Source organism: Thermochaetoides thermophila, assembly GCF_000221225.1.
Source record: "Thermochaetoides thermophila DSM 1495 unplaced genomic scaffold scf7180000011806, whole genome shotgun sequence".
Taxonomy (NCBI): Eukaryota; Fungi; Ascomycota; class Sordariomycetes; order Sordariales; family Chaetomiaceae; genus Thermochaetoides; species Thermochaetoides thermophila.
Genome location: NW_006383023.1, coordinates 986,471 through 1,001,020, shown reverse-complemented (window position 1 = coordinate 1,001,020; position 14,550 = coordinate 986,471). Strand labels below are relative to the sequence as shown.

Sequence of the window (14,550 nt, the reverse complement as noted above, 5' to 3'; positions counted from 1 at the left end):
TCAAGGTCAAAGTAAATAAGATCAATAGCGCAATATGAATTCAATTGGGTGGACGTCACCCTCTTCAACCTTTCTATCACACATTGTGGGAATGCGGCCATAGCAAACTGGAAAATGAAGCGTACTACGATGAACCATATTGAGCTTCGAGGCGCCAGTCTCACCTTCAGACATGAGTAATCAAGCGAGCATCTCCAGCCTAAAACTTCTTACTCTTCAAGCCAGGAACATCGTTTGATCAATAGATTAGGGCCAATTTGATAGAATAGCTAGTCAAATATACGGTTACAACTTGGACTACGAATTGGAACTGCAAAAATTCATGAGAAAGCTGCAGACAGGCACGGGACCTACAAGCCAGACAATGTCGCCGATGGACATAGGAAATCGTCAGGGCGATAGGCCATTCCGAAATCCCTCAAACTCTCGGCCGGTTGCTTTCGCAACGTGCAATGAGCAATCGCAGGACACGGAGGAACTGGAGTCCTTAGATGCGGCGCAGGTTGCTAGGTGTGCCACTGCTGTAGCAGCAGTTGCATACGAGGAGAAAAAAGAGAAAACTAAAAGACGTTCAAAACTTTTTAGCCTTATATAAGCTACACAGTGCATTAACAGGGAAACTGTTGACGATAACTGTGCGCTCCTCCAACCAGACAGTTGGAATCTTGCACCATTAAATCCTCGGCTTGGTGGGGCTTAGGGCTTGGGGCTTGGTCGGTTGCTACCCCGTGTTGTATAGAGTTACGATAATGACATGATCATTGTTACAGGAACTCTCTGTTCCTCTCGGGGTCTCGGAGCACAGCTAGCTTTGTCAGCAACATAATGAAAGTTGAATCCAACGGGACACTAGAAAGGCATCGGTGTTTCTCCTTGGATCATTTCAGGTTGCAGCAAGACGCAAAGGACCCTCCAAAGCCCGGCCGAGCTGCCGAATAGGACCCGCAACCACTTCGAGCTTTGGTGGGGTGGGGGCAGCCTTGCAAACCGCAGCGAACATGGGGTGGGACTGAGGCGAGCGGCTGAGGATGCGCGCCACGGGTGAGATCTCTGGCAGCTTCCCGCCTGTGACGTCGTTGGAGGGGTCGGTCGTGTCACTTGACTGGTCACACAACGCGGGAAACCCTGCCAGAGTCACACAGATGAAAACCGGGATATGCCTATGTTTAACTGACGGTGTCCACCCATCAGAATCAACAACGTGCTCCCTTGGCGCAGGTCGATTAGGGTCGAGAAGAGCTTGGAGAGCTCGGGCCTTTGGCCACTGCCGACACGTGGGATGAAACTCGACTGGCAATGGTCCTGGATTCGGCCCTGCACCTTTGCCACGCGACCCGATCGAGATGCCAGACCTGCAGTGAGCTACCGAGGGGATGCTGGCGCAGGATAGGTCACCAAGAGCACTCTGGCATCTCACGCAATACAGTAAAGAGACAATGAAGATGGAAACCAAAGTCGCGGCGAATATTCTCATGACACACACAGAAATAGATTTCTCACTATGTTGAGGGCCAAAGGTCTGGGCAGGAGTTAAGAGTTTGGTGGCAGCGTTATGCCAGACATCTGGGCCATCCTTGAAGTGTTATTCTTGGCCGGGTTAGCCACCAAAGTCGCACGGCCTAAAATGATCGATCCAGCAAGGTTCTCCAACACCAGCGAGGATCCTCAAGAAAGTCGCAGAACTACCAGTCTGCAGGTTCTGGATATCAATTCAACCGACTTTGCATGCATCTCTACCTCTATGACTACCAAAATCAAAAACGCAGTGCGTGTAGGTTTTGCTTACATTCGTCTGATGTGAATGCGCAGCAACGCGACTTTTGGTTGTCGAGGCTACCAACTTTTCCTCCGTGTATTTCCTTGAATCGGAACTTTCGATTGCTCCTATTTTGCTACGTCCCAATTTCCAAGCTCTTCCCAAACCATCGAACTGGTATCGACAACATCAATGTCAATAAAACAGCTCTTCTGCCTGGCGCTGCTGTGGCATGCAGCAGTTGCAAATCTTGCCAAGCCGCTGCATGCAGTGGCACGCCAGACACCGTCAGTCAGCAACGTTGATACCCCGCGCCGGTTGCATGGCAAGTTCCTTCACATAACTGGTTTGTGCCCCTCATCACCTCGGTAGCTTTCGGGGATCAGGCAACTAACACTGCAGCAGACATCCACCCCGATACGTTCTACCAGCCGCATTCTTCTAGCGACCCCGACGACGACTGCCACCGCGGGCAGGGCACCGCAGGCGTCTTCGGGGCGCCGTCGACTGATTGCGATGCGCCCTACTCCCTCGTAAATGAAACCTTCGCCTGGATCGAGCGCAACATCAAGGACCAGATCGACTTCGTCGTCTGGACTGGCGACAGCGCGCGGCATGACCGCGACGAGGCCCTGCCGCGCACCCCCGACCAGGTGTTAGGTGCCAATAAACGGATCGCCGACATGTTCATGCAGACCTTCGGCGCCGGCAACGGGAACTACGGGAGCCCCTTGGCCATTCCAGTGGTCCCGACCTTCGGAAACAACGATATCCTGCCACACAACATCCTGCTCGCCGGCCCTAACAAGTGGCTGCGCCACTACGCTGGTATCTGGCATCCCTTTATCCCCGAGGAGCAGCGGCACAGCTTCGACTTTGGCGGCTGGTTCCACGTCGAGGTTGTGCCCGGACGACTGGCTGTCTTCAGCCTGAACACGTTGTACTTCTTTGACCGCAACGCCGGTGTCGATGGCTGTGCGGATCCAGAAGAGCCTGGATTCAAACAACTAGAATGGCTGCGCGTGCAGCTACAGCTGGCCAGGCAGCGTGGGATGAAGGCGATTATCGTTGGGCATGTGCCGCCTGCAAGGACGAAGAGCAAGAAGCTGTGGGATGAGACGTGCTGGCACAAGTATGCATTGTGGATGCACCACTTTAGGGATGTGGTCGTGGCTGGGTTGTTTGGCCACATGAATATTGACCACTTTCTCATCCACGATAAAGGCGACATCGACATTTCTGCCGTGTCGGGAGCAGCGCTCGCTGAGTACGACACCCGGATCGAGGGTGAGCTCTCAGTAGAATCAGCTTCGGATTACCTCCTGGAGCTACGTAGAGATTGGGCTAAGTTGAAGCCAGTCACGCCGCCGCCGACCGGATTGCGCGACCCAAGCTTTATCCGCCGAGAAGGAAGAAGAGGTGGGAAGAACAAGCAGCACAGAGACCCCTGGGGCGAGCGATACCATCTCTCGCTGGTCGGACCCAGCGTCGTGCCCACTTACTTCCCCACGTTGCGCATCATCGAGTATAACATCAGTGGACTCGAGGAAATTACCGTGTGGAGCAGCGCTTCCAGAGTCTCTGCCAATTCAGAGAACTCACAAAAACACCTCGATCTTCGGGACTTCTCCTCGGAGAGCGATAATGATCCCCTCGAGTATCAAGCAACAGACGGCAAGAAGAAGAAGAAGAAGAAGAAGAAGAAACAACCAAAAAAGCCAAGGCCCCATGACCCGAACCTCGTCATACCCTCTCCTCCGTCTCCTGGCGCCCCTCCTGGACCTGCCTACTCCCCACAACCGTTCACGTTGACAGGTTACACACAATATGTTGCCAACCTGACACTCCTCAACAGCCTAAGAGAGCTCAACGACACCACGAGGGCCAATTTCTATGTGGTGGAGTACAGCACGTTTGAGGACGAGATCTACCAGCTCAGGGATCTGACTGTTGGGAGCATGGTTGAATTAGCGATGAGGATGGGGAAGGAGGCGTCTGTGATGCCGATTGATCAGGCAGGAGGGGATGGCGAGGGGTTGGATGGAGTTGATGTGGAGGAAGATGAGGAACATAGTGACGATGATGACCATGTAGGTGCCGTGGGTAAGAAGAAGGGTAAGAAGGGTAAGAAGAAGAAGGGTAAGAAGAAGCATGTCAACAAAACATGGCTTCATTTTCTCAAGCATGCGTTTGTCAGCACGGTGAGTGAAAAAGACTTAAAAAAGCTTTTATGATTATGATGGCGTGAGTTTCGGATGGGGACTGGGTGTACATAGGTTGGATTGGTCGGGTTATGGTATGGATTGGCTGCGGTATTTGCATATTTCGCGTTAGAAAAAGCATTGGGTATGGCCGGCAGCGGACAACGGTCGCTCTGCATTTTGGAGATGGGTTCCATGTATAAAGGAATAGGATCGCATGATGTTACTATTGTGACATCGACTTTCGACTGCTGTGTTGACTAGTGGATAATGTCAAGTTGGATGACTTGGTTTCTTTAAGGGTCTGGGCCGTGCAAAAAGTCAAAGCATTTTTACTGTTTCATCCCATGAAGTGCAGACTTTCTAGGATAATCTAGTCGACCGACTTTCCAGTAATTCAGCATGAATTCTTGGTGACAGTCTATAACACTTATTTCGAGATTTTTTTTTTTTTTTTCCCTGGGCTTTGAAAAAATCGGCCGTCTCGTGTAAGTCGCGCCACAGGTGCACCGCCACACCGGCTATTGAGGTTCTCGAGTCTCAGGTCACACACACACCACAGACAAGGTCGAGAAGCTGAGCTTGGCTTGGCCCCTGGAGGGCGCGTCTCGGCGAAAGCTTGACCGTGTCTTAACCGGATTTAGCTTGGCGTCATTGCTCTGTTGGTCGGGCTCGACCTATCTTTGGCTTTCTTTTCCCTGGGGGTGCGCCTTCTCCTTTCTCTCGGTATCGATGGGTCGATGGGTCCAGGCTCCATCACCAATGAATGCGACTTCCTGAGCCCTCGTATTCTCTTTCTCTTCTTCCTTTCTTCGTCTTCTTCTCCTGAACATCAGCTGAGGTGATGATGGTGTCTTGAGCGAACGCAACGCTTACCTCTCCGCCCTCTCATCCTCCTACAACGACAACACCTCTCCTCGCCTCTCTTATCGAACCGATCGATGTGAAGGTAATCCCATGTTCTTCCGGCTCCCACACGCGGTCCTCCGCCGCCGACTTCGCCGCCGACGCATGGCGACCTTCGCGTTTCTCGCCCTGACGGTCCTCGTCCTTCTCTTCCCTCTCTATGCTGTCTACAAGCCGCCGTCCCTCCTGATCCGCCTTCTCTCCCACCGCTGGACCGATGTGCTCTTCCGCGTGTGGCTACCACCCTCGAAGAAACTTGTCGCCCTAACCATCGACGACGCTCCCTCCGACCATACCCCCGCCATACTGTCTGCCCTGGCCGGCGCGGGCGCCCACGCAACATTCTTCGTCATCGGCTCCCAGGTCGCGGGTCGCGAGCACATGCTGCGTGATATCGTGCGCGCTGGGCATGAGCTAGCGAATCACGGCATGCATGACGAGCCTGCTACGAGACTCTCTGCTGGGGAGCTCGAGCGCCAGATCAAGGAGGTTCAGCGGTTGATTGAGGATGCTTACGCTGAGTCGGGCCGCCAGGCCCCCGGTGCGAATGGTAGGAGGAGGTACTACCGGCCTGGGTCGGGCTTTTTCAGCGAGCGGATACGAAGTGTCACGAGGAAGTTGGGATATCGTGTTGTGTTGGGCAGCATATACCCACATGATGCGCAGATCTCGTGGCCTTGGTTGAATGCGAGGCACATCCTGAGCATGTTGAGCCCGGGAGGGATTATCATTTGTCATGATCGACGAAGCTGGACGCCGCCTATGCTGAGCAAGGTGTTGCCCGAGCTGCAAAGACGCGGGTACAAGGCTGTGACACTGACGGAGTTGTTGGAGGAAACTACTGGGTGAGATTGTGTGGTAGCAAAGGGTTATTATGCTGGTCTTATAATAATAACCTCTGCTGTGGTCCTTGTCGATGAGCGATCGAGCAGTTGATGCCTCTCGGCAGAGGGTTGATACGTTCTCGATACCGTTACAGTGTAGCCGCCATCGGAAAATCGTATGGGCTCTAGCAAAACAGCACAGGAGGCTGTTTGGCCCGGTTCTCGCCTGGATCGAGCGATGAGGGCTGTCAGACAGCGAAAAGGATGGACATTTTGCGGGGAATTTGTCTCCCCCGAACTAAGGACTTTGTCTGTCGAAGGAGGTCAAACAGCGGCTCCTCAGCCCAATTGTTGTTGTTCTTCTCTAAGATATCTATCTATAAACAAGCGGATATCAAGAAGAGAAAGGCAGATCATGTCATGCTTGTGCAAATCTTTATCCCACTCTATCTGTCTCAACCAGGAAGCCCATATTATTAACTCCTAGCAAGAAGAACCAATCCCATTATTTATTTATTTATTTTTTTTCCCCCTCTGTACAATGCATAGGTATATTTTACGTTTTCTCAGAACCCCTTTGCGCCCTTCACAATATCCCATATCTTCCGATCAAATACTCCCCATACGCCGCAACCCATTCAGCAGTCCTATACTCCAATTCCAGCCTCTCAGCCACTGCCCTCCCAAACCCTTCTCTCGTAACCAGCCCTCTCACAATCGCGACCCTCGCCGGCCCAGGTAAAGCCCGCAACACTGCCTCCAAACTCTCTAGTCCAAACGTTTCCCCCGATCTCTCCAGCAACCTCTCAACAAATGTCCTCCCGCGATGATCTGCCCGCGCAAAATCCTCTACCCCAAGCTTCCCCTCCACACTAAGCCACCCAACCAATTGCCTTAGCTCCGAACGCCCCAGCCCAGAAGGGTCCAAGACATGCAGGAACGTCTCACCACTATGGTTCGCCGCCGAGGCTGGGATCCGCGACAGACTAGCGATGCGCAGCAGCACGGGAAGCGGAGCCCCCCAACGGGCTGCCACGTGCAGCGTGGTATTCCCCAGTCGGTCGAGGAACGAGGCTTCGTTGGGAGTGCAGGTGAATGGGGTTTGGTCTTGCACCGGGGAGGGATGGTTCAGGAGGGCGGTGATGCGGCGGTGGATGCAGGAGCAGGTGTGGCGACAGCAGGTGAGGAGGAGCTCGCGGTTGGCGAGGGTCGGGGAGTCTGTGGGGAAGGAAGAGAGGAAGTCGGACGAGGGGGAGGGTTCGGAGAACGAGGATGTTATTGCTGCTGGGCTGGCTGTGTTGGGGGCAGGGAAGGAGAGGCTGGTCGGGGCTGGATGCCAGGTGCTGGTGTTGGCAGACCAGGCCGATGCGGTTATGGAGGAGGATAAGAGGGCTGAGGTTGACGGGGTTTGGGTCTGGGCAGCTTGTTGTTGTTCGGGGAAGTCTTCGTCCTCGCTGCTAACGACGATGCTTAAACACCGAGAACCTGTTCGGGATAAGGATACGCTCGATCGTAGTGACAGCCCGTCGATCAAGCTTGCGACATCAGAGAGGAAGGACGATGACCGGCTGGGGCAGTGCTCGCGAAGAAGCTCGATGCGCTCACGATGCCTGTCTCTCACATGTTCGAGCCTTGCCGACTCCGACCATGGAGAAATGGGAAATGAAGACCACGGGTCCCGAAACAGGCCCCGCGGGAATGGTTTGTCAGTCATTGCATCGGCATCTGTGTCTTCAGAGCTGTTGCCCGCCGACGAAGGGAAGAAGCCGCTATCGAGGGATTCCGGGCTCAGCGTGCACTCGCTCCCATGGGCCGTGTTAGGACAGTGGTTGGATGTTGGGGAGAGCAGCTCGTCGTCATAAGCCCGTAGGACTGTCGTGTCATCAACTTGGATCGGCGATAGAGAGCTGCTGGCCATGGTCTTGCGCCGGCAGGGGTTCGGCTTGAGGAGGATGGAGCAGCGCTTGACTACTTCGGGCTTTGGATTTGGGACGACCGGTCCTCGATCCTCCAAGCCTGTGCTGTGGAGGAAGTCCTGCGTCCGGATGGAGCGCAGGTAGTCAAGACGCTCTCTCATGCCAGCCCGATTGCGTGGGCGTTTCCGGCGGTAGGACTTGGATAACATCTCGTTCAAGAGACATTGTGTGTGTCGTGGTCTTAGGGGATTAGCTTTCTCACATCTGCGAGTGCTCCAGAGAGGAGAATGCTTACTTTGGCTGGAACGACCCCTCAGACAGGATAGCGAGGATTTTTTTGAGCGACAACTCCGACTCGGGTGTGCAAAGATACAACCTCAGCAGCTTTCGTTTCCGTGAATTCGTCCAGTCGATAGCTGGTCTACCGCGCTTCCGAGGCGCGGGTATGCTGCCGCTGCCCTGGTGACCGTTCGACGTCATGGTGAAACTGCTTTACGAATCCACTCTGCGCGAGCGAGAGACTATGTCGCTAGTGAGGTGATGATCTGGCTCAATATGTGACCATCTGGATCTCGTCTGCTACGGGCTGAACCTCGACGGAGGGCAGCAACGGTTATATGATGTGATCATGTGTCGGGGTATGGATCGGATATGGACCGTAGTAGTCGTCGGCCTGCATCCGAGACACTATGACCCGACAATTTGGTTCACCACGTACAGCGTACCGTGTTTGCCAAGACGTCAATGATGAGGCGTGGAAATGTGTGAGCTGTCATGCTTTGGAAGCTGCAGTCTTATGAGAATTCGACCGAGCAACGCTCCGCGGCATGTTGTTGACGGCACTGGCAACGTCCGGGGCAGCACGAGGCTCCCAGGGTCGAGAAGCATGGCAACCACATGGTAGTGAGACAAAAGGGCTATGCTATATTTGATCTGGGCGGCCAAGCTGATGAAACAAGCAAATCAAGATTTAAAATGCTGTCAAGGAGACCTATAAAAGGGATTATTATCCTCGATGACAACAACGAAGCCTTGCCGTGCCCATGGTGCGCAGGGATGGCCATGCTGTCGCAGAGTGAATCACCCCGCAGCCTGCTGCCCTTTGATCTGGACGGTCGCCGGTCGGCCTTCCTGTTGCGTCTTTGCGCCTGTCGTAAAAAAAAAAAATATGCATCCAGTCCGAACGGGGATGAGGATGAGAGTGAGCGAAGGGGAAAGAAGCAGACGCAGTATCAGTCTCCATGCCCCAGGGCTCCAAAGCCGATCTTTGGCCAGCCGGGCGAGTTTGCCTGCAGGCGTTGTGTCAAACCCTTGGTCAAGCGCGCGCTGCAGCTTCTAAGCCTCCCCCTTCTGCACTGTTGGACTAGTCTTTGACGCGATGATGCTCCAATTATAGGGTTGTCGCAAGCCGTGGCAGGCCGTGGGCTGGTCGATTATCCTGCCTCAGCGCGCTACATACAGACGCCACAAGCGCCACGCCGCCCATTTTGGGGGGGAAGGGGGAGAGAGAAGGAAAGCGTTGAGGAACCTGGAACCGCAGGCAGGGCTTTTGTTGCGGGGGGCCATGCGCCGATGTGGTATCGAGGCCGGATTGCGGACTGCCATCCAGAGCTGTGCCGGTCCGAGCCCGGACGCGACGTCGGGCCATCGGAGTTGGGGGTCGGAAAGGCTGTCATTGAAACGGATAGCTACAGTTACAGTACAGGCTATACAGGCTACACGTGTGTAGGTGGCGGGGGGATGCAACGTTGCTGAATATTCACTGTTCGCTCACCCATGCACCCCATGTGCTAAGTATGTCCATGATGGCACTGTGGACGGTGAACATTTGAGGGATGGAAAAAGCCAAACAAACAGTGGAACGCAGCGGCAAGCTGCATGTGGGGGGAACGGGGAACGGCAACCAATCCGTCCTAACGCTCGCCCAGGCAATGCCCGCCGAGTCTTCACTTAAGCAGAAGCCCTCCGATGCTTCACTGGCTTTCCATGTTCCACTCACCGTTGCATGTGCTAGTACGTAGTATCCATACCGGGATCACCCAGCCCGCCCCCCTCCCCCCCTCCCTCTCCCCTCTTCTGGTGAACATGGTTATCCACTCTCCAGGCCATCTGCCGGTGTAGCGCTTCGCCCTGTGAATGACGAGCTCACTTTTTGTGGAGCCAGTCCCGCTCCGACGTCGAATCTTCACCCCCGTCGATGCCGATGATCGCGTTACAAAAGGGACCTTAGCTGCCCCTGGGTCGACTTTTTTTTTAGCCCGTTATCTCTTCCTCTTTTTTTTTTTTCCTTCCCTGTATTCTTGGTGCTTCTTGGGTTTCGAGTAAACAGCAGACCTCGATTTGGACCGAAAGTGTGAAAAAAAGTGAAAAATCGGGAGACGGAGTTGCCAGCAAACAAGCAATACCACACACATTTGGATACTCAGACACACAGAGACACAGATCTATAGGTACTACTCAAGCAAACACTCACTCCCTTGAAACCATCAGCAGACAATTCATCGGAAATGGCCCCTAATATCAACGACGCTGCGGCCAAGCTGCCTGCGGCTTTCAACAAGAAGCTGTCGCTGGCGTCGCGGTCGGTGCACGCCGATGACCACATCAACAAAAACCCAGATGTGGCTCCCCCAATGCACGTCAGCACGACCTACCGCTATGCGGCCAACCCGGACGACCTGGTCCCCTGGTCGGAGATTGACGAGTCCAACTTCTGGACCGAGCAGGCGGCGTCGCACGACCCCTTCTGGATCTACTCGCGCGAGAAGTCTCCCACGTCAACCCGCTTCGAGACCATCCTGACCTCGCTGCTCGGCGCGCCCGCCGTCTCGTACGCCTCGGGCCTGGCCGCCTTCCACGCCATGATGGTATTCCTCAACCCGCGGCGCGTGGCCATCGGCGGCGGCTACCACGGCTGTCACGGCATCCTCAAGCTGCTCAACAAGCTCAACGGGCTGCAGGTCGTCGAGTTGGAGGACGAGGCGGCGCTGGCGGCGCTGCAGAAGGGCGACGTCATCCACGTCGAGACGCCGCTCAACCCGTACGGAGAGGCCCGTAACCTGGCCTACTTCCGCCAGCGCGCCGACGAGCTGGGCTGCTATCTCACCGTCGACGCGACCTTCGCCCCGCCCCCGCTGCAGGACCCCTTCCAATTCGGTGCCGACATCGTCATGCACTCCGGCACCAAGTACTTCGGCGGCCATAGCGATATGCTTGCCGGTGTGCTGGCCGTGCGCCCGGATCGCGCCAGCGACTGGCTCGGCACGCTGCTCGAAGAGCGTCTCGTGCTCGGCAGCGTGATGGGCAGCCTGGAGGGCTGGCTGGGCGTGCGCAGCTTGCGCACGCTGGAGCTACGCGTCACCAGGCAGAGCGAGACCGCGCAGAAGCTGGTTGACTGGATCGCTGCAGAGAAGGCGAAGGAGGGCAGCGTGGTAGCCGACGTGGTGCTGGAGGTGCGGCACGCGTCGCAGCAACCGGAGGCCAAGGACGAGAACTCGTGGCTGCGCAAGCAGATGCCGCGTGGATTCGGGCCCGTCTTCTCCCTCGTGCTCAAGAGCGAGCAGCACGCGCGCCGGCTTCCCAGCAAGCTGGGCCTGTTCCACCACGCGACCAGCCTGGGTGGCGTCGAGAGTTTGATTGAGTGGCGCGCCATGAGCGATTCGTCGGTCGACAGGCGCCTGGTGCGCGTGAGCATTGGTGTTGAGGGCTTTGAGGACCTGCGCGATGACCTGCTGCAGGGTCTGCAGGCGCTGCGAGAGGAGCTGAAATAGAGAGTATTATAGATAGATGGTTAGACAGCGATTGAATAGATAGATACCCGAGACCCGATGTTGTCGACTATGATAATAGACCGTGATCTTAGATCATCTTTGTGACATCGTTTATTGAGTTTCCTGCACAGCTCACATGTACACACATGTACATAGCATGAGAGAGAAAACCCACTCTTATTACGTCCTAAAACATTATCCTACCATTAGTACTGAGCTACCAGTCATTCAGCCATGTGTGGTCGTAAATGAACATGCTGCGTATCCCGTCGGTGTCGTTGATGAGCATTTCTTTTCAAAAAAAAAAAAAAAACCACCGAATGCTCTCAGCTAGCCTCATCCCAAAACACCGTCATAGTGATTACTTAGCGGTCATCATATATCCATGGTCATAGACCATAATGCAACTTTTATCTGTTCAACCTCATTCATCTCCAATCACCGTACACTGTCACCGCGCAGCAGAAACAACAGTTGTAGTCGGCATCGGCCGCGGAGCTGGCGCAGACACCGCCTCAACGGAGCCAGTCTTGCCACCAGCCTGACCAATCATAGAAGATATCATACCCAGCTCGGCTTCCTGTTGCCCCTGGTGGTGCTGCTCCTTCCTTCTTCCCACTGCCGAGAGCAACGAGAAGCGAGAAATAACACCACTGCCGCCGCCGCCGCCGCCGCCGCTGCTGCTGCTGCTGCTGGTTTGCTGGGTCTGTGCTTGCGACTGCTGCTGTTGGTGCTGGGGAGGATGCTCGTCGTCGACAGAGGGTATATCCGCTGGCGTCCCAGAACCAAATCGTGAGAAGATGCTCAACCCGGCGACTCTCTTCCTCAGACCATCGTGCTGCTTCTCCGAATCGTTTTCGTCATCATCGTTGAGTTTGACTTCCTCAAACAGGCTACCGGTTTCCTTTTCTTCTAAAGCACTGGGAAGCCCGCTGCTGATGCCACGTCGAAAGGTTGAGGTCCGGCTGTTGACTGTGTAGCGGAAGACAGAAGAATCGAGACTTTGGCGTGGCGGGGCTGGGTCGGGAACTAGGTGAATGGGTCGACGGGCGGAGATGTCCTACTGCAGTGTTGGTATGAAAATTCACGAGAATAAGATGGGAGACAAAGGGAATTACAAATGACCGTCGGTACGAGTCAAAAGACTCGCGAGAGATGGTGAACTGCTCAATCTCGCCCGCGTCGGTCGTCGCATTACTTCTGTGGCTGGAGGCGCGAGAGAGATACCGCCGCGGCCAGGGCGTGTCTTTCTCTGGGGGAGAAGGCTGCGAGTGCAATTAGAACACGAATCTCAGTTGCAAAAGCGAGCATCAAAAAAAAAATGTCATACCGGAAGGTAGACGCCCTTGTCATTGACCACTACCGTTGAGAGCCGTCAGTCAATGTGACCTGGCTGAGTGAGAGCCGACCCCGACCAATATCACAGATTGCATACCGCTCATCTTATACTCGCCGGTATCCCGACTCTTCCTGCTGCGAATGCTCCATGCGGATGACGCCCTCGATCCGACCGTGTCAACCTTCTCAAACCCAGGGTGCGCAGGGTCATCGGCTGCGGCAGCGGACATCGGACGCTGGTTCTCATCCTGAGCAGAGACAACAGGTGCACGACGCGCAAACGGATTGCGGATAGGCATTTTGACCGATGTTGCTTGGAATTGGAACTTGAATTGGAAAGTCGAACAGTCGGTCAATCATAAACTACTTTCTAGAAGACTTCTAGAACACAAGTCGGTGAGACACGCAAAATAGGGGAAAAAAATAAACAACAATAACAAAAAAAAGAAGATAAGCCAAACTTTCGGACGAAAGTGGAAAAGAAAAAAAAGACAAGGATGAAAAGAGAGAAAATGGAGGGAAGTCGAAAGTCGAAATCGCCCCAACGATTGATGTATGTATCGGCGCACCAAAGCCCCGCGATTCGACCGACGATGCACGCCGAGATCTGCAAGGCACTTGAAAGAGCGCGATGTCCGGGGCTATGGATGTTCAGCAGCAAGCGAGCGCTGCAAGTGAGAGGAAAAACCCTGATCAGATGAGCTGGCGCCCGACTGCAGCGCGACGCAAACCAGCGGTAGCAAAAGATCATGCACCTCTCGGATCAACCTACAAGACCACAAGATCCATAGATGGGCATTTTGGATTAGCGGGACCCTCTCACAGGCCCACGGGGCCCCGCTGGCAAGTGGCGCCAGAGAAAGGGGGAGGTGCCCTGTGAGCGGCCGTGAGTTGGTTGGGTACCCCGGACCAGAGCGTAATCTAGCCCCATGACACCAATAGGGGTAGTTAAATGTTAATTTAGAAGCTGCGAAACTTACATCGCCCTGCGCTGCTAGCATAAATAAAATAACTACAACGCTTTAGAATCTTTTCCTTCTTCTACTTTTTTCCAACATCATATATATCGTAGTATTTCCACTTTTCTTATAAGCAATTGCGAACTAGATATGTTATCACGGCTAGTAGCGCGAGTTAGCAGCTGCCCTGCAGACGGCCTAGCAAGGGACTCTTGAAAAGGCCCCGAGTGAGGTCAAGAGACGGAACCAGTCAGAAGGAGAAGCGCAGTTCTCGCATTACGATAAATTGTAATAACTGCAAGAAAACTATCAAGGCCTAAATAAACAATGGCAACAAGGCAGGCATATCAACGGCTTCAAATATATATACGTACAACCCCCCTAAGATGGGTTCGAAGGTAGTGGCCAGATTGCTGAACCTGAGAGATTGGGGTCCTCACACAGTAGGGTATGTGATTTACTGCTGTCATCAGTGGTTGGTTGACAACTGTTTCAATTGCTGACCGAGGAGTCCTCGTCATAGCTGTGACGATCCGTCTAGGCCTCCTGAGATGGGTTCGGGTTTGGTTCAACCTTATGGATCTAGGAGACAGGAGTTCTCACACAGACGCAGGATCACTGTGGTCCCCAGTTGGTTTTGCACAACTGCTTGTATCGCTGCTGACACTGGGGAGTTTTTCGTACCGTTCTCCCATTAGTCTATCTATCTAACCTTATATACTTATGATCCGTCCTTGTTTCTACCAAAAGCCTTTCTCCGTCAGTGATTCTTGGCCCTGCTTCTTGATACCACCTGTCGATCATGACAATTAGCTCTGGGGAACGGGTGATTTATATATATATATATATATATATATATATATATATATATATATATATA

General features: G+C 54.0%; 4 protein-coding genes across 4 annotated transcripts; 2 read left to right on the top strand and 2 right to left on the bottom strand.

Moving 5' to 3' along the window:
* Positions 1-1,948: 1,948 nt before the first annotated feature.
* CTHT_0003150 (hydrolase-like protein) lies at positions 1,949-5,712 on the top strand (the record flags this gene model as incomplete). Its single annotated transcript, XM_006690799.1, has 4 exons — positions 1,949-2,102; positions 2,162-3,957; positions 4,602-4,618; positions 4,818-5,712. 4 exons carry the CDS (start codon positions 1,949-1,951, stop codon positions 5,710-5,712), a joined length of 2,862 nt encoding a protein of 953 aa, XP_006690862.1.
* Positions 5,713-6,273: 561 nt separating this feature from the next.
* On the bottom strand, positions 6,274-7,812 carry CTHT_0003140 (uncharacterized protein; the record flags this gene model as incomplete). Its single annotated transcript, XM_006690798.1, has 1 exon — positions 6,274-7,812. One exon carries the CDS (start codon positions 7,810-7,812, stop codon positions 6,274-6,276), a length of 1,539 nt encoding a protein of 512 aa, XP_006690861.1.
* Positions 7,813-10,110: 2,298 nt separating this feature from the next.
* On the top strand, positions 10,111-11,373 carry CTHT_0003130 (putative pyridoxal phosphate binding protein; the record flags this gene model as incomplete). The annotated part of the gene is made up of 1 exon (XM_006690797.1): positions 10,111-11,373. The coding sequence occupies one exon, from the start codon at positions 10,111-10,113 to the stop codon at positions 11,371-11,373; it is 1,263 nt and encodes a 420-aa protein (XP_006690860.1).
* A 451-nt stretch (positions 11,374-11,824) lies between these two features.
* On the bottom strand, positions 11,825-13,010 carry CTHT_0003120 (uncharacterized protein; the record flags this gene model as incomplete). Its single annotated transcript, XM_006690796.1, has 4 exons — positions 11,825-12,433; positions 12,492-12,638; positions 12,704-12,732; positions 12,809-13,010. The coding sequence occupies 4 exons, from the start codon at positions 13,008-13,010 to the stop codon at positions 11,825-11,827; spliced, it is 987 nt and encodes a 328-aa protein (XP_006690859.1).
* Positions 13,011-14,550: the final 1,540 nt, after the last annotated feature.